At 41.8% G+C, this 22,883-nt stretch overlaps 5 protein-coding genes across 5 annotated transcripts; all 5 read right to left on the bottom strand.

Moving 5' to 3' along the window:
- Window positions 1–1,651: 1,651 nt before the first annotated feature.
- EAF01_004293 (uncharacterized protein) lies at window positions 1,652–3,719 on the bottom strand. The gene is made up of 2 exons (XM_038912547.1): window positions 2,602–3,719; window positions 1,652–2,529 (listed from the first exon to the last, which is right to left on the bottom strand). Exons 1-2 carry the CDS (start codon window positions 2,726–2,728, stop codon window positions 1,991–1,993), a joined length of 666 nt encoding a protein of 221 aa, XP_038772231.1. The 5' UTR covers window positions 2,729–3,719; the 3' UTR covers window positions 1,652–1,990.
- Window positions 3,720–12,794: 9,075 nt separating this feature from the next.
- EAF01_004292 (uncharacterized protein) lies at window positions 12,795–13,493 on the bottom strand (the record flags this gene model as incomplete). The annotated part of the gene is made up of 2 exons (XM_038912546.1): window positions 12,795–13,222; window positions 13,280–13,493. 2 exons carry the CDS (start codon window positions 13,491–13,493, stop codon window positions 12,795–12,797), a joined length of 642 nt encoding a protein of 213 aa, XP_038772230.1.
- Window positions 13,494–15,442: 1,949 nt separating this feature from the next.
- On the bottom strand, window positions 15,443–18,574 carry EAF01_004291 (uncharacterized protein; the record flags this gene model as incomplete). Its single annotated transcript, XM_038912545.1, has 1 exon — window positions 15,443–18,574. One exon carries the CDS (start codon window positions 18,572–18,574, stop codon window positions 15,443–15,445), a length of 3,132 nt encoding a protein of 1,043 aa, XP_038772229.1.
- Window positions 18,575–19,107: 533 nt separating this feature from the next.
- On the bottom strand, window positions 19,108–21,748 carry EAF01_004290 (uncharacterized protein; the record flags this gene model as incomplete). The annotated part of the gene is made up of 4 exons (XM_038912544.1): window positions 19,108–19,228; window positions 19,281–19,901; window positions 19,973–21,039; window positions 21,089–21,748. 4 exons carry the CDS (start codon window positions 21,746–21,748, stop codon window positions 19,108–19,110), a joined length of 2,469 nt encoding a protein of 822 aa, XP_038772228.1.
- A 646-nt stretch (window positions 21,749–22,394) lies between these two features.
- EAF01_004289 (uncharacterized protein) lies at window positions 22,395–22,870 on the bottom strand (the record flags this gene model as incomplete). The annotated part of the gene is made up of 3 exons (XM_038912543.1): window positions 22,395–22,620; window positions 22,704–22,761; window positions 22,810–22,870. 3 exons carry the CDS (start codon window positions 22,868–22,870, stop codon window positions 22,395–22,397), a joined length of 345 nt encoding a protein of 114 aa, XP_038772227.1.
- Window positions 22,871–22,883: the final 13 nt, after the last annotated feature.

Raw genomic sequence — 22,883 nt, 5'->3', positions numbered from 1 at the left:
AAATATTTATCTATTGAATGAAGAACTCTCAACTAATCATCTTTTGCCGGAATTCCAACTTTTTAAGGATTAGATGGGTGTTAGTACTGCGTTTTGTCCTTATATCATTCTATTCGTTTTGATCTCAGGCAATCCCTCGAAATAATACGCCCACTAGGCCATAGACATCCACAGCCATCTAGTATCATCGAGCTATCAAACATTGACCATGATACGTAGCAGCTTGTTTTGGCTTTTCCTTAAATTTACCTCTCGTTTGGCATAGCTGGTGGTCCGAAGCAAACACTAAAGACAAATTATATTCATCGGTGCACTGCAGCTACACTTCTCGCACAACATGAACTGATTAACACGGCCGGGGAATCGGGCAAGAACTAACATCTCCGTCTTCTTCGAACCCCATCTTCTTATCTTCCTCTTTAGACTCACATAGCAATCAACAGCGCTAAATATCTCTCTAATCCTCACACTATTCCGCGTGCTCGATCTATTACACAGCAGAATCTCTGTCGACGATATCGGCATCATTTCCCTTCCTACGAAACGGTATGCTCGGGTCTGAACGCCATCCCTTAAGAGCCGTGTTTCTTACGAGGAAAGATTGAATTTTGCCAGAATCTCGATCAGCATTGTATATTAAACGACAGCTTTGATGCATGCCTTGAGTATGGCATCTCTAGAAATCATCATAATCACCCTTGGAAGTCTTGATATCGGAATGGGCGTCGATATATTTAAACACGAACGCCAACTTTTTTGCCTTGTGCGCGAGCGCTTATGAGACCGAGGAGAATTTTGATCACGGATGAGGCTACTAGCAAGTAGGTTCCAAGTAATACGTTGGTGTGTGTGCTTTTGTTATTGCAACCGCATGGGTTCGTTTGAGTAGGGAGAATTGATGGAGTGGGATGATTGAACGAATCTACCGGTGCAAAGTTTTTTCTGTTCAGAGAATGGCAAGGGAGTCAGCAGCGACGCCATCGCCTGCGTATTAAGGTAAATCAGCAAAGAAAGAATTTCTATATCCTTCCACAGTTTTAACGTATGTTTTCGCTGATGCAAATGTCGATGCAATAGAGATCTGTTTCGACTAAATTTGAAATCAGAAATCTCTATTCAACACGCGTTTTGTGTTGTTGGGAGGCTCCAAATGTTTGAGAATAGGTAGACACGCAGTGCATATAAAAATGAGAAGGTCACGCATATTTCAAAGCATCAAAATCTCCTCTTTCTTCCTTCTTTGTCTCTCCGTCACTGAACTGGAGTGTGCAGTCTTAAATCTGAAGGGAAGTAGAGGGAAGTATAAGAGAGTGAAGTGAATTGAAGAGAAGTAACCTAGGTAGTGACCTTTTCCCAATTATTTGCACAAAATGAACGTCAAGAATGTGAATCATTCCATCATCATTAGACAAGAGATCCCCGCAAAACAATTCGCATTCGGGATTAAAGGCGCATTCTCACATGGGAATGATTATTCACAGAATGCAGATGTTTCAATCAAGTGATTCTCTGTATGTTAGAGCTCCCAAAAAAACAAAAGAAGAGGAGTATAAAAGCTTGATCATTTGGTCAAACAGGCGAAGTAATTAGCTCATTTTTATCATTCGATTTGTCGAGGAAGAAAGAACAAAAGTGGTTTCACAAAGAATTTAAGGTAATGTAAGCTTTTTGAATTATAAAACGAGAGTTCTGCAAGCAAAAAGTACTCTTGAGCTCTGTGGAGAAATAAATGTATGTACACATCAATGCAGGTCCTACCAGGTATTGCAATTTGTGTGCCCTTTAGCTGTTAACCGTTGACCACCTCAAAAGCATATTCTATATATGCATTTGTTCTGTAACGTTTGCCTTTATCTATCCATCCATCCAGCCACGCATCATTGAAAACCATAAAGAAAATGATATTCTCCCCGGAGAATTCGACCTATTACTCATCTGAGTAATCACATATGTCCTCATCGTCTGAAGGGACGGTGGTAAGGTCAGGGAGTCAGCTGTAAAACCAGTATTGAGCGGCGTACTGAATACTCTGAATGCCGGCTGTTGTGCAAGGATTGATGGAGTTTCCACCGGCGGTTTCGACGCGGTAGACTGATGTGAGACCAACAGACACATAGGTGGATTTGGCAGCTAAGGATAACCAATCAACGGCGCCGGTATCAGCAGGTCCTGGACTGGAATTGATGGGAGGATCAATGTCACCAGTCTTGGCAGCGTACAAGATCTTGTTGACAGATGAGAGGTCAAATGTTGGAGTTCCACTAGCGTCGAAGAAGTGCTTGCCCAAAGGCTTGAGACCCATGAAACTAGCGCTACTAGTAGAGGGAAGATCGGTATAGACAGCGATACCTGGGAAATTGTTCAATGCGGTACTGGCACACTTGGCGTATTCAGTTGCATCGTAAAGGCTAGCGACGGCACCAAGAGCCACAGGAGTAGCACCAATGGCGGAGCAGGTATAGTTTTGGACACCACGACCGAGAGCAACATAGGTGAGGGTGCCAGCTGGTGCTGGGAGAGCAGATACAGCTGCAAAGGAAGATTGTTAGCTTGTATATCCCGACAAACAGAAATGGTGAAATTGAGAAAGTGGAAACGCACCTCCAGTAGTAGGTAGTAATGGTGTTGCACAACTATGTTTACCTGAAGTAAGGGCTGAAACAGTGCCCATTGGAGCAGCTGAAACGACCGAGACTAAGAGGAGAACGAGACTGCTGATAGAGCGCATGATGTCGTTGGAGGAAACGATTTTGTTGTAGATTAGAGGTTGAGTGTTGATTCGATGTCAAAGTAGTGGCCGACACCGCTTTAGTTAAACTCGGGGTAAAGATTTGAAGTATCGAGGGAGTTGATGAAGACGAAGTGGAGATTGGAGATCAAGTTGAAGATGGGAAAGGTCGTATTTTATATCTAATTTCCAAGTTTGAAGCTGTCGTAGAGGTATTGGAAGCACCAATTGAAGGTTTTCAATTGGAATACGGGTATCAAGGTTGTGTATAGATGTATTAAGTGAATATTCTTGAATATAAAAATCCAGTGGAAGCTGTTGATCAATTGCCAAAGGTGAGGGAGAAAAAAGTGATCTTATAGAAATCGAGGTGAATTTGACTCGATTGAGAATCAGATAAATCTGCATGGGAGCAATAAACAACCCCTAGTGAATTAAGCCGAACCCTGAAGATACCATACTATTCCATACTAGTTAAATGCGGAGGATTAGCTAGGAGGTAGTACATGGTATCTAGTACTGTATTTATCAAACAAGAGAAGAGAAAAACCATCATGAACCTTGTCGAGCGATACAATAGAAATAGATGTGGATCTCTTTCGTGGTGGCATCTGTACATTTTTCCACTTTTTGGCTTGCAGACTTGCAGACTTGCAGACAAGGGGTTCTCTCTGGCTTTCTTGGTATGTACGATACCATGCATCTCTATAAGCCAAGACTCGAACCCTCGAACCTCTATCTTGCATCTCACTCCGTCCATAGTATCTCCTGCATTTGACTTCCCGTCTGCATGTATACCCCGGGGCGCACAGAGATTCAGATTCAGATGATAGCTTGTAAGTTTGTGGGAGTATGGAAACCTAGGTAGGTAGGTAGGCAGGTAGGTAAGGTCGAGGCAGGTAGCAAAGGACAAGGATTGTTTATGGTCTTCGTTTGAAGTGAAAGCACCTAGCATACTGGTACACTGGTATGCTCGTATATACTCGCTTCTCGGTACCGGCATGTCACTCGATGAATGTTGAAGAAAAAGAAGAAGTCAAGAATAGAATTGGAATTGGAGCTAGCTAGGGACTGGAGAAGCTTGAATGCAAAACTAATCGGAATCCAGTCTAGTGTTACCGAATGGCGTACGTGCCCTCGAACCATCTCTTGCCTCGAACTTGACTCGACCTTGCCTCGACCTTATTAACCTCTCTCGCTTCTTGCCCAGATGAATGCTTGTCACTTTCTTACAATCCTTGATGTCTTCATCTAAAAGTTTCCATTCTAACCACACGATCTATTCCCCACCCTTCTACTTCAATATCTGAGTTGCACAAATTCGTTGTTCGTGCCGGGACCCTACCGTGCATCTTTTTTTGGTTGTCGATAGATATCATTCTCCTCTTCTTCGTTGGTCTCTCCGTCACGATAATATGCACGAGATGAGAAGCTCCATGTATCTTTTCACTTGTACCACGGTAAGATTGTACAAAAGGAAATAACCTCATTTATCGAATTGCGACACTGCGACACTGCGACACTGCTACGATGCTACACTACTCTACCCTCCCTGACAAGGCAGGTATCATACGGCATCTAGGCACCTAGTGTTCAAGAAACCTCTTCTTCTCGAAAAGAATCTTCAAGCCAATATCGGGATTCACCAATCTTGGCTATCGTCGTAAGCATTCATCTTCCATTTTCCCGCATCCTTATCAGACCTTATTCCACCGTTTCTTGGTGTAATCATGTACCGTAATCGTTCAGCAACAGAAATTCCCGAGCGGTTAATTCATTTAAACCTAAATGAGCTCTTGTATTTGCTTCAATGCTTGAATTTTTGTACAGATACGGCACTCTTGGAAAGAATCGCTAAGTTTCCTTGTTAGATGCTCGCTGCTGTCGATCTTGCTCAGGCTTGTAAAGTTGCAAGCATCTAGAGATTTTACTGGGTAGCCCTGTGAGCATGAAAATTTTACTGGCATGGCATTGATCAATGCCGGGTTGACAAAAACCGTTTTCTCTGATGGCCTACATCTTCCTTGTGGCAGAATCTCTATGGATTAGGGATCTTCTGGTTGATGCTCAGAAAGTGAGGGGAAAAAGGGTCCAATAACTACAAATCAATCTATCTGGTACGGTAAGCTATTGCTAACTCAAGTCAAAATTCGCCTCATGTTTGATCGCTAGATGAGACGAACGGGTGGAATTTTGAGGGGAAACAGGGAAAGATAGAAGTTAGTACAGGGCTCAACGAATATCAAACTGTGACAGTTGTGGGATTCAGACGAAACAATTATCACAAACACCACAATCAGCCAAAAGAAACCAGAAACAAAAGAGACCAACTCCTTCTCATCCTTCAATTTAATCTTCTTGTTGTACGTTTGGATTCCTCCTGAGCATTGACAATTTTCCATGTGTTAGAAACGTGGAAGTGTACTCACACTGTTTCGAGGAGTTGTCTGAATGCTTCAGATTTTTTTGGCTGCACACTTCCCATGTTCCGTCGGGGTGTGCTGACTGCAGTTTGAACTCCTTCCTTCTCTGTAAAACTATTATTCGAACTCCTCCATTATTTCGCCATTTCTTAAGTTCAAAATAGGAGACGAGGCTACAGATAATCATCATCTGAATCTGGGGAGTTCTTCACTTTGTTATCGCAGTGGATCCATCAGACAACGAAGTTAGTTGATTCCCTGAAGCCTCGCAACATCTCTCTCCAAATTGATTGTACGAAGTAGACTCTGGTAACCTTCAAATTGTGTTATCTGGCTTTCCTCGTAATTATTGAATTTCCTTGTTTAGAGGCCCATTCCCTCAAATGCAGAAACGCCACCTTCGACCATCCCGCATTCATCTCTACTCTCCTGACAATCAGAAATTATCCACCACCCGAGCCATTCCCTACCATTTTCCTAATCAGTTTTATGTGCAACATTTTGGACATCTGTAAATGAGTTGAGAGCTGATATCTTATTCGGGTCTTTTACCAGCCACTTGTTGCATCCCTACCTTTTTACCTGGTAAGATCTCGCTCTCGCCTCGATAGCAACAAATAATCGCTAATTGATGCAAATTTAATCCACTCGAATTGGTCAGTTGCCGTAATACAACCGAATTGCCAGCTAATTGCTCTCGAAATAGAAATTTTTATGCATCTCCGCCGAGTGACTTGCTATTTTCGGCACCATTTACTCAAATGGCGGGGTTACATCTCAACCATCTTCATGTGACATTCAACATTCGAAGCGGTAATAGAAGTCTCCCCGGGCCCGTATATCGTTCAACAACCTTGTCTATGCTTGCTTTCTTCCTGTCCACTCATTCCATGTGCCCCTTGTCGACGAATAATACCGCCTTTCAATTCCAGATCCTTTTGCCGAGTGCCGAAACATCGGCTAGATGAAGACGACTCAACCAGCTATTCGTCTAAGTGATCGCGACCTTGTTAATACAGGACTTAATATTTCCACATCTTCGAAAACTTCTAATTCATACAAAAATAGAGCATCTAGAGTTTTTGACCAGTCACAATCACCCAGGGTATCTCGTCACATAGCTACGAAATCAGAGTCACTCAATCTTAAGCCATAGAGTCGCCGAGGATTTATCATCTTATGATTTAGCTCGGAAATCTTTGCACAAACAAATAATGAATGCACTGTCACGCACGATGGGTTTGTCCCAGGCCGGCATCACGCTTTCCTCTACACGATATCTGCGATCTCAAACGTTCATGGCACCATTTGATTGGCGTACAGTGTATGAATGAGCCGCTGTTGGAAGTGGATTTCTTAATAAGTAAGTCGACCACCCTACTTTCGGGCCACCACTATTTTGGGCCATTCTCTTACACCAAAAATCGCTTTTTTAGCCTATTAATATCTCTATTAATATATAATCTAATTTAATAAAAATTTGAATATATATAATTTAAGTCATTTTAGACTTATTCTGAAAATTTTAGATTTTTAGGATTTTTTTGTATTGAAATCTAAAGCTTTAAAATATTGATTTTTAAATTTATATAGGAATTACATATAGATTTAAAACTTTTATAAAATCTTTAATAACTTTTTAACAACAATTATTAAAAGAAAACTGTATATCTTTTTGAAAGTTTCGAACTTAAATTTATATAGAAATTAAAAAAAAAATTAAAAAAAATTAATAAATATAAAGATATAATAACGTAGTTTATTAGTATATACATTATATTAATATGTATATCATTCATTTTATATACAAAATTCGTCTGTATGTAATCGTATACTTTCTTTATTTATAAATTAAAATTTCTGAAAATTTAATACAAATTATTTAATTATATATGAATTATAAAAATCTAATTAATTTTAAGAAAAACTTAATTTATAAAGTAGTTATTATAGAAATAACTATTTTGTAACAAAAATCGTAACAATTTTCACTTTTTCTAAGATTTAATAGGAATATTTATATAAAAACTAAATTTTTAAGAATATATTTTCGTATAATTATTTAATATTCTTTTTTTTTTCTAAAATAATGATTAGTTATTAAAATAATAATATTAAAAAAGGCCTAATTTTGATATAATTTGAAATGATACACGTACTGATATAGTATACGCACTAATAAACTACATTATACAATGAGTTTAGAGTAGTATAAATAATCTCTGCAATTTTGAGGGTATTCTTTTAAATATCTATTTATAAGAAGCTTTCTATTTTTTTTTTATCTTTTAAAGTAAATATACTATAAACTTATAATAAAACTTTTTAGTTTATTTTTAGCAATTTTTATTAAAAAGTTATTAAAGATTTTGTAAAAGTTTTAAATTTATATGTGATTCCCATACAAATTTAAAAATCAATATTTTGAAGCTCTAGATCTCAATACAGAAAAATCCTAAAAACCTAAAAATTTCAGATTAGATTCAAAACAATCTGAATTATATATATATAAATTTTCAATAAATTCTATTTATAAATAAAAAAGTTAAAAATTACATTTTTGATATAAAAAGTGGCCCAAAAGGGGATGGCCCGAAAGTAGGGTACCCGACTTATTTGTCGCTTATGAGAAAAATGTTGGATATATCTCAACTAGACGCGTATCTTTCACTTCGTTGGATCCTGTCAGATACCAGTTTTTCTATCTTTATTCCAAGCGGCTCCCCGCCCACCTGGGCGCTTGATAGCTTGGGTCCACAGAAATAACATACTGCACATATAAGTTAGTCCATAAGACCCGCAATCGGACTATTAATAACCCTCCCCTCATCATCCACCAAAATCTATCTAGCTCGTCTTCAGAATCTTAGCATGCAATGCTTTCAAAGCTATCAATCAATTATTCAAGCCTCTCATGCAACATTCTATTGCATTTCAGAACCCATTTTGGAAGACAGATACAACAATTATGAGACTAAACTCAAGAGAGTGGTGATAAGGCAAGTGCCAAAGTATGTTTGCACCTTGTTGTTGTCACCGTGAGCAAGTCAGCCAAATAAACATGGTCCACTACTCAAACAGACTAGCATTTTCTTTGCTCGGCATAAAGAACTAGATTCATATGCTCGAGCGGGGTACATTGATCTATTGACCGATGATTTTACTCTGCTTTCACCAGATCTTGGCTAGATATTGATATCTCTGCTTCAATCTAAAGTCAGATCTCCGACCTCCTATTGGAAAACGGCAATTTTAACACCAATGCACATTCAAATAGGAAGTTCACACTATTTGAAAGAGATCTTCTGGTTAAGGTGATCTATTTGAACATCAAAAGCAGATCAGATGATTCTCTCCATTGGAGTTCTATTTTGGATTGACAATCTATGCTATTTTCTGAAAATAGCTCTTCTCAATATATTACCCTAGTTCGAAAAGTTCGAGATTCTATCACATATGGCTTCTCTGAGATTAAGTATAACTCTTCTGCTTATCATTCTACACTGAGAAATGCACCTGTCTCTATTGAACAACCACCTGACGCCTTATTCCACCTTGTTAGTGGAATCGGCAGAGTCTAGCATGCTCCTATCTTACTATCAAGCGCAATTCATTCATCCTCTTTGATATTCAATCCTAGGTCATACTTTAAGAAATATTCGTCCAAGTAAGTCTACGTGGGTGAAAAAGTGCAAAAAATGATTAGTGGATTATCGACTGGTTTTGTTGTTAGGCTCAGATTTTACGTGTAACATGAAATTGACCAATATGGCATGAGTACGCACCCAAGCTACCGTGGTTTAAGTCACAATGAAACTCGAGGGATAGAGATGTTTTCCGACTCCATCGGCCTTCTTTACTATGTGGTTCCAATTGCTTGCATATACATCACTTGAAATCCATTTTCTTCGACCAAGTATGCTCCTGCTATTGGACTCATTGCTAGAAGTCTCCCAGCGTCTTATGATCTCCAAATCAACACTCTTTCCATCCATATTTACATCCTTATCACCAGTACAAACCCAAACTAGTATCCATGAATCTCAAGCGTAGGTAGCACCATACATGGCTATAAAGCTGGTCGCAACATAACTTTTATTATCAGTCACGTCATCTGACCCCGTGGCATGCCATCTTATACTTGTGTTCCTAAAATATCTACAAATCATGGCAACACTATAGCTAGCACCACCTTTGATACAATACATAGTCCCCGAGAAATAGATTAATTAGACGTAGTGCACTCGGATATGCTCCCTCGTTCCCTGAAATTATCCTTGCAAAATGTTCTCCGTTGGCTAGTAATTATACACATTGCTTTGATTCTTAGCTTTTATATTGCTGGTAATTTTCAGCTAGTTATTAATGTGTCTCTGAATGAAATGCATGAGAAGAGCCAGTAAAGATGAAATTATGTTAGTATCAACTAACTTTATGATTCAGAAACACTTTTGGAGGAAAGGAGGGTTAAGAGGTCACCCTTTTGTATCTACACTCCCAGTCCCGCGCCCAGCAACGGTTAAATCTCGGACTCATCACAGCACGTGACATTTAACCCGAACCTCGACGAAAATTTTGTGCTTCAGTTCCCAGGCTCTAGCATCCTTCACTCCAAACAGAACTCAAGATGTCAAACAATTTTTCTGATATTTTGATATCGTACGTCTCAGAGAGTACTAGGTCGCTCACGTATGTGACGCGAAGTGTACCACCACTTCCATCCTTACAAATATATGAATGCATACCTAGTAGCTTCATCCCTAATCAAAGCCTGCATATCTAAACATATGTACGTCTATATATCTGGGGTGATACTAATCACCAAGTAGAAGCTTCATGGAGAAAAATCTCAACTACTCGGATCAGCCGGGTTGTAGTTGATCACAGCTCTCTCGAAGATACGCACTGCTTATATGCGTACGGCGGAAACACGTGGAGAGAAAGCTGACAGTATGGTTGTAAAAAGCTTATGTTGTAATGCGTTATGTTTGAATTGATAACAAGGCTTCGGAACTCCAGGCACTTGCAGTGTGAAGGATATGAGTAGGTGAGCTTGCTGTAGGATAGCCCGGATGGGAGGGAGGTTTAGACTCTATTGTACCACAATGTTCTGAAGGGGAAGGATATATGGATCCCTTCAAGCGAAGTTAACTCCATACCGTGTCTTGTAGTTATATTGAAGATCTACAGCAATAAATTTGGCATTGTTGTAGACTATGAACAATAATTTGCTTTATTCTGTTGGTTTGACTGGTGCGAAAGATACGACACCTCTTTTTATGAGGTGTAACGAGACCATTGTCTTGGGACTTCCCAATGAGATTTCCGTTGTTGCGTCCCTTTGATTCAAGCCAGTGTCAGTTCTACTCTTTCTGGAGAGGATAATAGCGCTGCAGTGTCTCTGGTGTTGTAGACAGGCTCTGTCGAAAGGCTCGCTGGCTGCAGACTGACCAAGGAAACCTTGAAGTGATTGCTGATCTATATAGCCAACGGAAAGAAGGCAGAAGTCAAGTGGCTTGGAAGAAAAGGGGTTATTGAGCTTTCATTATACATTCTACCATTACTGTCAAACCCCGCCACCCATCCGCACAAGCCTGTTTCTACCCATATAGACATGAACTATCAACCCATCAATCCCATCATTTCTATGCTTGATGCCAACGCTGTTCTCCGAGCGTGGCCTCCCGCCTCAACTCCACTACCCCGTACAAACATTCCCATCGTCATCTCCAAGAACATTATTTCTGGAGCCGACTTCATTCAACTGCACAAGGGACAGTCGTTCTGCTAATTTGCCCTGCTTTTTGATTGTCATCACTCCTGGATCGGCCCTACCCAAGGACGCAGTAGTTTCCAGTCTGTCAAGAACCGATTCGTCAGCTAGTTTTCCTTGTTATTCAGTCGTTGATACCTTTGAGTTTGCCTTATCATTCGTCTCGCTGGCCTCATCCACCATTTGTAATTTGGAAAGAGCACCCTATGTTTCATGAGCTAAGTTTGCCTACATTCCATCATCCACGCCTTACTATTCCAACAGTATTTGAACTGAGAGATAAGCGTATCTTTTTCGGTGAAGCAAGGTTTTCAGCAGTGTGACATCGTCCTGTTAGCTAATTTGTACAAATGACTCTTCTTCCGCGCCTTATCTTTTTGCGATTCTTTGTATTGGAAACTAGGCGCCTTCGATTCGCCCAGAACCGTTCGGCGTTATTCAATCTTGGCTTCAAGGGGTCAGTATTGCATTAAGCCTCTCCAAAGTATCCGCGAAAGTTGGCTCATAAATGGCTCAGTTGTGTCTCAAGATACTTTTGCTTCCGTTCCTCTGACCAATCTTCAGGTGCTGGCCATACTGCAAGAATGCTTTCGCACAGCGCGCGCCAAGCCTCGTCGACTTCTTTCCGTGTCACAAAATACACTCTTTTGTTGAATTTATTGACCTTCGACTTCTTGTGGAGAACTTCAAATTCATTGTAGTCGCACACATGAGCGGCGAATGCTAAATAGCATACCTCGAGGCTCGTTGACAAGTTTGTAGAAGTCATTGGTCATACGAGGGAATCTCGATGCGCTCGCCATCGTCACGATGCACGCAGTGTCTTTCGCGGTCGATATTGATAAGCTGATGTGCGGGCTGATCAGTAATAGTCATCTTCATGTCAACTGACAAGCAAACATTAGGTAAAGCTTTGTACCTCCATCTTTTACCGCGAGCTTGCTACAGTTTTAGTCATTGATAGGGTTGGATGTGGGGTATTAGTGGTGATGGTATTATTCATTATCTCAATGTGAGTTGACTTTATTATGTGATGGCAAATAATGGCGGTATACAATATGCCACATAGTTCATATCGGTCGGTCTCTATATACTCCGCTCCATTCACCATTTCACACCAAGAGCATGGATATAATCTATTCCGATGTCACTTTCGCAACCAATCATGCCAACATGGTTGTGCACTTCGATGGCGTAGTGGTTAAACAAGCTATCCTGAACAGAGGCCTGGCGTGGCTTGTATTGCGCAAGGCTGATTCAAAGTCCTTTCGAGGATAATCTGCCACTGGTGGGGAACTTTGGCTTTACAGTGGGTATCGGCTTCTTTAAATATTCTAGGTTGTAGATTTGACTTCTACCCGCTATCATGGCGGTGTCTCAGTACTTGACTGCTGAACACTGAGAACAGAATTTTTTGCTCTTTTTTGCTCTTTTTGCTCTTCTTTGCTCTTCCAAATTCACGCCGATGTGTGGATTAATTTTTTTGTGGGTCTTTTTGAATTGTTCAATAGCCACCAACCAACCATGAGCAATAAGAAATACAGCTTCATTGTACGTATGAATGTGATTCCAGTGATTATCTATCTATGTCGTTTGACAACTCAATGGTTTGGAAAAGTTTGTATTTAATGGGAAAAAGCGCAGGTACGGAGAATATTTGTTTGTCGCATTCGTCAAATCATAGCTACATCGCGCAACAACAGCACGACAACAAATAGTAAAAGTAAGTATGTTTATTCTGAGATTTTTATTCTTCTATCCAAATCCACCAGTAATATACAATATATAAAATCAAAATGCGCGCAAGTCACGCCACCAGGACATCTTTACTAGCCAACCCAAACTCCCCCAACCTCTCGCATCTCGTGATTCACCTCACTCGAGCAAGACCCGACGCCATCGCCGATCCCGTCACATTTGACATCGCCTGCGTCTGCGCTCCACTAACTCCCGCATTACAATTCATCATTCCACATTGCGCTTCCAGATTTGGAGGCGGGCTCTCTTGCACCTTACTCGCATTTGTGGCGGCAGCCCAGAGACTCCCGATGTTTGGGAGCACGGTGCAGCATCGATTGAAATTGACAGCCATGGTTGCATCTTGTGTGGTCATGACTCCTGTATACACGTTCTGCAGATTGGACACGATGGAGGGGAAATTGGCCATGAGCACTTTGGCGGATTTGATACCGTCTGGAGAGAGATTGGGGGTTTTCATCAGGGTGGCGAGTTGGACGGGCTCGTCTTTGGCAAAGGCGATGGCGCTCTTGAGTTTGGTGGAGTTGTTGGGGTCGTCGACTGTGAGGGTGGTTAGATTCGGGGACTAGGATTCTAGAGTGAAAAGGGGAGACATACGATATTCATTGACCGTATTGACAGATGTGGCCCAGTTGTCAAGTGAGTTTTTTACATCGTTCGCGGTGGGTGGGGTTGCAGGTTTGAGAACCTTGGGTGTAGCAATTTTCACAGCTGCTGCTTGCGAAGCGGCCTTTGCTGCTGAAGTTGTGGTGGTGGTTGCTGCGAAAGATGTGCTTGCGAAAAGCAAGACCAAGAGAGTAAGTGGCTGCATCTTAGCGGGTTCCAGGCTACGAAGTGATGAAGAGATAAATTTATTAAGTATATATCATATGAAGTAGTTATACAAGCCCGCAGCAACCAGGCTGAACAAAAGCGATTAAGATTATTAATTGAGAAATAATAAGAGAGACAGGAAAAGGGGCCTTCTGCCAGAGAATGTAGAAGCAAAATCGCAGCCAAAGCATGGTGGGTATTACTTTCATAAATCATATTTGATCATTCTGCAAGCATCTAGTTCCCTTCCGAAATCGAAGTCTTGGAGTTGTGCAACATGACGCCAAAACCGCTGCCAAGTTCCTTACCGATCGATGGATCTTCAGAACTAACATCGGTACGACGAAGAACGTCGCACTGCACCAACTGTATGGTTCGAGGCCGTTCACAATTGGCTGTTGCCAAGAAAACTCACGAGGACCATGCACGCGAAAAACAGTTGACCAGTTTCAGGGGAGTTGGGGAACCGTTTCGAAACGGCCTCAAAGCGTAAATCGAGAGGGAAACTCTCTAGCTCGTTGATTCGTTATCCTATGCTATTTCATCATGAACTCGCCTGTCAATTCTGTCAAGTGGGTTGGGATGTCCCTCTACGCCTTTTAAGCTGCGTATCGCATGAGCGGTGGAACGGCGCTTGTGGTGAGATTACTAGTCTTTTTATATCCTTCGCATCGCATAGTAAAATTACTATCCTATGCTCCTCTATAAATAAGGGCATGTTGACTATGCTTAATACTAAGCATTAATAGCTCGAGGGTCCATCCTAGCTTTTTATCAATAGTTGAGCGGGAACTAAAAGTTTCATTTGCTGATGCATCAATACAGCACGTGAACCCTTTGTAATACTTGCGCGTGCATTTTACGATTGATTAGGGAGTGGTGATTTTCTCTGGATTTCATATTCTCTATGGTATAAGGAGATGAATTGAGTACTTCAATCTATATAACAGAAGATAACAGCAGAAGTACGAAATCGAAAAGAATCAATAGGTGTAAACATACTGAACAAGAAAAGGAGTTTTCAACTCATAAGAGACTCAACAAAAGAAGAAACAGGGTGCCAATCCTAACACAAGTAGTAAGTTTAAGAAGGTGAGAGGGGAAGGAAGGAGACTGGCGATTTGAACTTGACATGATTATCTAACCATGACTTCAGATTATCAAACTTTTCTCCGCAAATGAATCATGCATTTATTTAACTCGTTTCTGCCCCTGTCAAGAAAGATGAGGATAAACAGGTCATGTTTCGAAAGGGGCAAGAAGGTAGAGTTTTTCAATCTATACAAAAGGAAAGAGAAGCCGGAATCAAAATAGATTGTCAACACGATTTAATAGATTTCAGCTTGATCAAAAGATGAAGTGAAGGGAAAGGGAGATATGGAGAAACCAGATTTTGCATAACAACCTCGGATTGACTACGAATTATATGATTGATTCTTCTATCCCCCAACCAAAGTGGGAATGGGTAGGCTATTCTGAAGCAGGGGCGGGACGGGAAGCATCCGAGAGTAGATATGATGGAGTATCTATATTCTCCTTGAGCATAGGACAAGATTAGAAGGGGAGTGTAAACCCATTGTCTGAATTCGTTCTATACTGAATTCTCTAGTTTCCGTCGCCGTCTTTGAACTCAATATCAAGGATACAACTAAGCTATCGTCATGGATGTGACACCTGTTCGAGTACCACCATCAATGAAACATTCTAAAGCATACATAATCAATTCATCATCATCATCATCAAAGAAGACAGTAACGCCGAGTCATGATCTAGTTTATTGCTACAAAATTATGTGTAACATAGCATTTACCTTCCTAGCCACTTATTATACAATGACCATGACGCCCTATCATGCAATTCGTGAATATGATATGCACGCCGCCGATGCAAAGCCCCAAATGCGAGCCATATGTACCTCTAGCTGTACTCAAACATATGCCCTTATCTCTACGCCGCCACTGGTGATTTCCTGACTCTTCCCGCTTCGGAATCCTTCTCGGGAACTGTCGTACCACCGAAGCCCAATCCAGCACTCTTCTTCCTTCTTCCCTTCCTATCACCGTATTTCTCGTCAAACTTGCGGATTGCAGAGAGCGTGCTCATATCCTCGCTGATACTTGCGCTGATTTCCTCCATCGCCTTGTCGAAATGTTGCTTGGTGAGGATTCGCTTTTCGGGGTATGTGTAAGGGGTGTCGCCTTCGTGCTTAGTGGCAAGTTCATTTTCTTCCCTGATACATGCCAATGCAGCTGCGACCGACAAGTTCTTCAAATCACTTCCGGAGTAAAAGGGTGTATTTTTCGCAAGTTCGGCGAGAGAGACTGACGAGTCGATAATCTCATCTTTGAGGTGGATCTTGAGAATAGACTCGCGATCCTTTTCAACGGGCAAGTCAACCAGAAGTCTTCGAGGCAGTCGGCGCAGTACAGCTTCATCAAGGTCGAATGGTCGATTGGTAGCAACCATGATGAAGGCAGATAAATCGTTCATGCCATCCCATTCTCGTAGAAATTGATTAATCATCTCTCTATGGGCAGTCGAGCGTTTGGTGTCACCACGGGCAGCGAATATAGCATCTGCCTCATCGATGAATACAACACAGGGTGAGAGTTTCTTGGCTAGTGAAAAGATCGCTCGAACATTCTTCTCGCCTTCACCAACATACATATCGTTCACTTCAGCACCACTAATTTCAAGAACTGTTGCACCGCTCTCTTTCGCTACTGCTTTAGCCAATAACGTCTTACCAGTTCCAGGAGGTCCATACAGGAGCAAACCAGGCATTTTATCAGTAGCCAGAACACCATAAGTGAAAGCCTCTGGTCGTATCAAAGACAAACTGGTCAATGTTTTTAGTGCCTCTACAGTTTCCTTTGGAGCGTGAACATCTTCGAATTTGGTATGAATATCTGACGGTATGACGACACCCCCGAGCAGCTTTTTCTCATGAGGAGTGCACGTTTTGCGAATTTGCTTGAGCTTTTCTTTGATATCTGTCTTTTTCGGTGAAGCGTTGATCTCATCAAGCATCTTGTTCACATCATTATCTTCCTCCTTCAACTCTGCCGCGCCCCAAGAAAATTTTGCATTGTCACTTTCGGAGAGTAGCTGTTGAGCTTTCCAAAATGTGGGCCCATCTATGATCTCTGGGTTGTTTTCTAATCCTAGAATAGTCGTTGCAAGCCTTTGTACGCGGGCGTAATGCCAAACTGCATCGTCTAAACCAGCAGATACTACCCAAGCGACGTCGAGATCTTTTTCTATATCCACAATTACTGCTGTATCTCCCGAGAGTTTAGTGATCATATCCTCGACATGTCGTATGTTCAAATTTCGGATACGTAACTTATCGTCCGATTCGAATACTGTATCCTGCTCCGCTCTTCGGTCTGGTGGGACAAAGATAGTTCTTTTCTCGCCCTCAACTATGTCTGATTGAAGATGTTGAATACCTGCTGATGAGAGCTCGGATTCCCCTTGTTCTAAGGAACTTGTTCCAACCATGATTATATTTCGTCCAGACTGCCAGCGTTTGGTGACCACCGTCCGCAGTTTATCAATAATATTGTAACCATCGTATGTTCTAGTAAGATCCTTATAATCACGAACTTGTATGATTAGATCTTTGGTATTGGTTGCATCCGCTCTTGAAGACTCTGATGTCCGTTTTGAATCGGCGGCAGCAACTAATGACTCAAGTAAAGCCGTAGTCTTCAAATCGTTCCACTGTTCAGCGTTAGATTTCACGTTGCCAAAGGACGAATTGCCATTGCTAGAAGCCGAAAAGTTGGGGTCAGCGAAAGTAGCAAATGGCATCACAACATCCGATGAACGCCTGTTATTCTCCGCTGCCGGGGTAAGGGCCCCCTTTAACCGGCTAAAAATTGCCGAGAGCTTTTTCTGTGCCTCAGAAGAATTTGACGCGGTGAAAGCAATTGCTGAACCGGCCTTTTTATTCATGCCCATCATTTCTTCCTCCTCAACCCCCTCTATATCTTCAGGGGCCGTGCTTGAATCTTTCTCATAATCCTCCAGCCTGCCCGCCATTCTTGAAGTTTCATACCCCAAAAGAGATGCTTTTGACCCCGTCCAGGCTAGGTTCTCATCGATATATGGCCCTAAAATCTGGGCTATATCGACTGGATCCAAACGTATAAGATCAGCTCCCAGTTTTGTCGAAATGGTCTCCACGACAGAGTCTAGATATAACGTCCCTCCGTCTTTAGGGCAAAGCAAATGGAGAATAGGCCTCATAATATTTTTCCCATCCAAGACAGCTTGTGAAGGGCGCAACTTCAGTCCTGCTCTGATGGATGCCAATATTTCTTTGTAAACATCAACATGCATGCTATATTTTGCTTTCTCGGTAGGAGGGAGGTCGCATTCAACAATAGATTTGATTGCTTGACTCATCTTCTCTGTCGCTTCGGGGCCTGGCGAGCTTTCAACAAATTCTGGGACGTTACCGCCATAGTAAACAGCGAGTGAGCCTGTCTGCGCTAGCTCCTCAACCAATTTGACATTATTCCAAAACCAATCTGGCAATATTATCGGTGGCAGACCCTCCGGTTGTTTTTGGCGATTTGCTCGCAAGGTTCTTCCCGAGAGCCTCCCTCGAGACCTTTGCTCGGGGTCTATATTTTCGACTGGCTGTATAGAATCTTCTGCCACTGGATTCTCTGACTCTGCTTCCGCGGGGTCTTGCGGGACATCTGCTGAGGTTTCCTGCTCTCCATCTTCAGGTATCCGTGGAATATTATCTATGCCTTCTCTTGCCTCTTTATCATTTTCTGGAGTTGCTGGGTCATCGGGTGTACTATAGGAAATTGCTGAACGGTGGAAGTTGCGCCGAGGAGGAGGAAATCTGCAGCCTGCGATGATTCGGCATGTCTGTCGCGAGAGGGGGTTTCTATGTGTGCGAAGAGCTCGCAATGCTACGGCGTGCATCCGGTATACTTTCGTGCTCTTTATCGAGCGAATACTCAAGGGCGAAAATTGGAAATCGTTCGTAGAAGCGTTTGAAATATTTCTTTGAAGCCCATCGAATTTGATGATAGGTAATCCCTCCTGATCAGGCATCCATGGAGATAAATTTAGGCATCAATTTTTGTAAACACTGTGACAACATCTGAATCAAACAATCCATTTGCAAAGAACCTAGTGAATATGATTTAGAGAAAAAGTCTATAAGTTAAACCATGCATTTCTGGAGTACCTTCCTGTACCAATATAGATGATATTGGTATAGATCTTTAATTTTAAAAGTATCCATACATCAACAACATCTCAGAATCCATTTAGCAGAACTTCATACATCACATCTTCAACAACAAAATCATTGCCACGGCCCGGTGCTAACAAATTTCACATTGCTGTATCTCGGCATGCAAATAAGCTCTCTAAGTACTCACTTACCGGAGATTTTCGAGACTAACAATTCAGCAGAACATCTTAGCTATCCAATCTTGATTTGATAGAGGTTGGTTTCCTCTCTTGAAGTATTTCATTCTCTGGTCTGGTAATTTCACATGACATCAAACACCAAACACGTTGATTGCATTTCATGAATTCATTGGCTTAATGATTGATTGTTGGTGCGTCAGTCTTTGTTGTTAGTTGATTCTGCTATGACGTGAACCAGTTGAAAGGTTCTTGAGCCAAACAAACCATCTTGCATTAGCAAATGCGCCTCCAAAATCTTCAGGTTCAGCAACATAACTCTCTCCACTTTGACTTCATAGAACTGTTTTTCTTGTTCCATTTTATTCGGCAAGCCTGACCTTACCCAAGAGCCACCAACATCCTTCTTGCTTCTGATCTTGTCCAAACTTCTTCTGGTATTTCTGCATTATTGACTCTATACATGACTCCATCCTTCCTCTCGACCTGCAATACAATTTTGGAAGGTTTAGATTCCGGATCTGGTGGGTTGTTGTTGGCAATTAGGATAAAATCGTAAGTACCGCCACCACCTTCAGGCTCTTCTGTACATGATGTTCCATCTTCCCGCGTATTTTCTTCTTCGAAATCACAATATGCTGTTTGCGCAACCACATTGCCATTCGTATCCCTGATATCACGGTGCTTGTAGGTATATCGAGGTTCCCATGGTGTATTTTTTGAACTCTCATACGTCATCGTCATAATTTCCGAGACCTCGAACTGAGCGACTTCTGCCCAGAAAAATATGAGTTGGTCATCTGGGGTGTCGTCAAGTTTGTCAATTCCCAAGTCTGGATAGTGCTTTGGAATGTCCTCCAATGAAATCGCATTTGGGCTAGATTGTTGTGATTGCAACGGATGAAAACGAGTTTGTCCTCCAGGGACGTCTGAAGAGATTCTTGGTACCCGAACTAATCGAAGTGGTGAATTTCGAAGTACATAGCATATAATCTCGGGATCCATACTGTATTCGTACACAGCGTTATTTACTTTTCCTACTACATTGTTCGCGAAAGAGGAATCACAGAAACTCACCCTAGATCTCGATACCTTTCCTCCACGCGTATACTAATTGCATTATACCAGCCCAACCAAGACCAGGATGGAAATGGTACTCTTCTATTCAAAGTTGTAGTTTTCAACATCGTTAAATCCTTTCTTCTCCTAACACCGAGTGGTGAGCCGGGTTCCCAACAAAGCCCCATCTCAAAATTCGTTGTAGGCAATCCCCATAGGAAAGTATCGCCGGTTAATTGCTTGACTTGTTCTAGAATGGCATGAATAGCGTCATGCGCATCCCCAGGGTTAGTAAGCTGCCTTTTAGTGAAATCAAGGACTAGAAGTCTAAATCGATACCAAGTTTGTTCAATAACATCATCAGAAGCGAAGAAGCTGCGGAGGGAGGTATCGAGAAAGTATTCTGTTTCTTGGAGCCTAAACCAGCTTGTGTGTGCTAATGGAGTTTCGCAGTACGTCTCTTCAGTTCTATGGCACTGTTTACAGGCCCATATAAGCTGTTGGTCAGTGAAAATAATACTGCGTCTTGACAGTGCTCTCTCTTGTAGAGTCCATCCTCTCCGACTCCATTCAGCATCATCAAGTTGGTGTGAGAATGAGAAGCCATTATTATGAGGGTTCAATGTTCTCATTAACTTCATAGAAAATTGAGTATCCACCCTAGAAATGAGAATTTGTGTCTGTTTTCCTGTTCGAGGAGTTTGAAATCCTGGTAATCCGGCTTCAGAATTTTTCCCAGAAGCAGCGATAACAGTGACTTTTGAATTGGCATATATGCTTCCCATCTTACCAATTTGTATGGCTTTGTCAGAATCGTCATTTTGAATTATACACAGGGCATCGACCCATAGATATTGAATTCCTAATTGTTGTGAAAATCCCATCGCGTCCTGGACAGTCTTTGAAGCGCATCCATTGAGAGAGCCTGATTCTTGGAGCGCTTTCCGGTTATCTTTTAAGAGAACTGTTCTTTGAGGGCCACCCCACATATAGCTCAATGCTGCGTACTCAAAATATGCAATATTGACATCACGAAACTCCACGATCTTACTTTCTCGCACGTCAATCAGACGAAATATTGGAATCTCACTGTTCAAAAGATTAGCACGGTGCCTTTCTCCGAAATTTACGAACTTTCCTTGTCTGCGCTTGGTCTGGGAGCTTCGAATTAGAACACTCCGCATGGTTGTCCTGACATTCTTGAAGCCATTGAGCTGGAAGTTTGGCATCAATGATCTTCGGTCTTGATCTTCCAGAAAAGACAGCCGCCTTCTGACTGACATTTCCATTCCTGATACCGTTATCACATACTTCGGCGTCGTAGGTTTGAAACGCATCATTTATGAAATACCACGGAAATGTTTCGGTATCGGTACGAAGCCCTGGTTTATCAATTTTCTCCCCTTCTCCTATCGGATACCAAATCAAGTCAATTCTATACAAATGCATGAACTCGCACTCAGGTCCCCACGCCATCGCCTTGACGGGTACCACACGAGCACATGCTACGATGGAAGCAACACATTCGAAGGAGTCCAGGTCGCGCATACGATTGTCTTTCTGATCAGACAAAACATCGCAAATTGCTGAACAAAACGGACATTCAGATGAGGATTGGCGAACGCGGTATTGGAAGCCAAGACTAAACTTGGGTCTGTCTCTTTTATGAGAAGACGACTTGAAGGGATAAGAATCTGGAATCCCCGATTTGACATTGAGAGATATTAATTCCTCGATAGTTGGACAGCGAAGCATCTCAAATTCAATAGCGCTGCAGTACTCACAGAGAGGCATTTTGACTCGAAGAATTGTTGTATGTTAATCTAATGGGTAGTAGGTTCTGGTGTAATAGATGAAAGTTGGAGACAATGCTTCTGCTTACTGTACCGCTCTCCCACTTTCGTCGCCCCACGCGTCATGCTTGATCTCGTGTCGAGCTCGAATTTTACCTCTTGAAAGCAGTGCGGCTGCCTACGTATTGTTTGGCACTGTGGTAGATCGCACTTATACAAAGCTAACAACTTTGATGAATATCTTAATTCATGAGTGATTGTTGCAAAACTTGGATTGTGCCATTTTTGAATGACTACCGCGTAAATATTCAAGATTGAAAATTAGTCAGATCTCAAGTATCATCTGTCGAATTAAGAAACGATGCTCTACAGGTCCTTTTTTGAACGGTTCCTTTATTCTCGTCTAATATACACATGGTGAAAATTGTAAGTTACCATCAACGAACCCTTCCTTGAAACGATTGGTGGTCAAGTAATTGACATGCGATAGTGAGGGCCACGTGTGGAGAATGGCCAGGGAGTAAGCACTCTATCTTACAGTGAAAATATCCAACAGGATCCGAGCCCGAAAGAATGCCACCTTTAATTCATCTTCTCGAGATCAGCACTAATGACATGGTAGATATGGAAGACAAATCATGACTGACTCATGATTTCTTCGCCTCAGCAATGGCTTCTTTCGGTTTCGATTCCGATTTACCATTGGATTTTGGCTGAGACCTTGTCCAGAATTTGGCAGACTGCCACCAAGAAGCCTCTTGAGTCTCAGATGGGTTTAACAAAGTTTTCGTAGTAGCAGCGCGACTTGCTTCTACTTCTGCCATCCTAGCCACCTCGCTTTCCTCGGTTTGAATTGGGCGTTCAAAGGCTACCCTACACCGATTCAGTCAACCGGGATACAAACGTGAAGCAAGTCATTTTTCTAGTAGAAAAAGCTCAACCTTGACTGTACTTACTTTGCCTGCAAGTTATTCTCTTGTTGCTCTTTTAACGCCGGTCCAAAAACCCAGATGCCTAAAGTTTCTCAGTAGACTGCTACCGATACAATGCCATGCCACATACCATTAACAATGCCAAAGGCTGTGGCTAAGAATAAAGGAAAGATTCCTTTAACTTTACTCATGGTTGTCTTCGAG

The sequence above is a fragment of the Botrytis porri genome (genome assembly GCF_014898465.1).
Source record: "Botrytis porri strain MUCL 3234 chromosome Unknown BPOR_005, whole genome shotgun sequence".
In the NCBI taxonomy this organism is placed as follows: Eukaryota; Fungi; Ascomycota; class Leotiomycetes; order Helotiales; family Sclerotiniaceae; genus Botrytis; species Botrytis porri.
The sequence above is the reverse complement of the archived record's forward strand: the minus strand, read 5'-3'. Positions and strand labels throughout refer to the sequence as shown.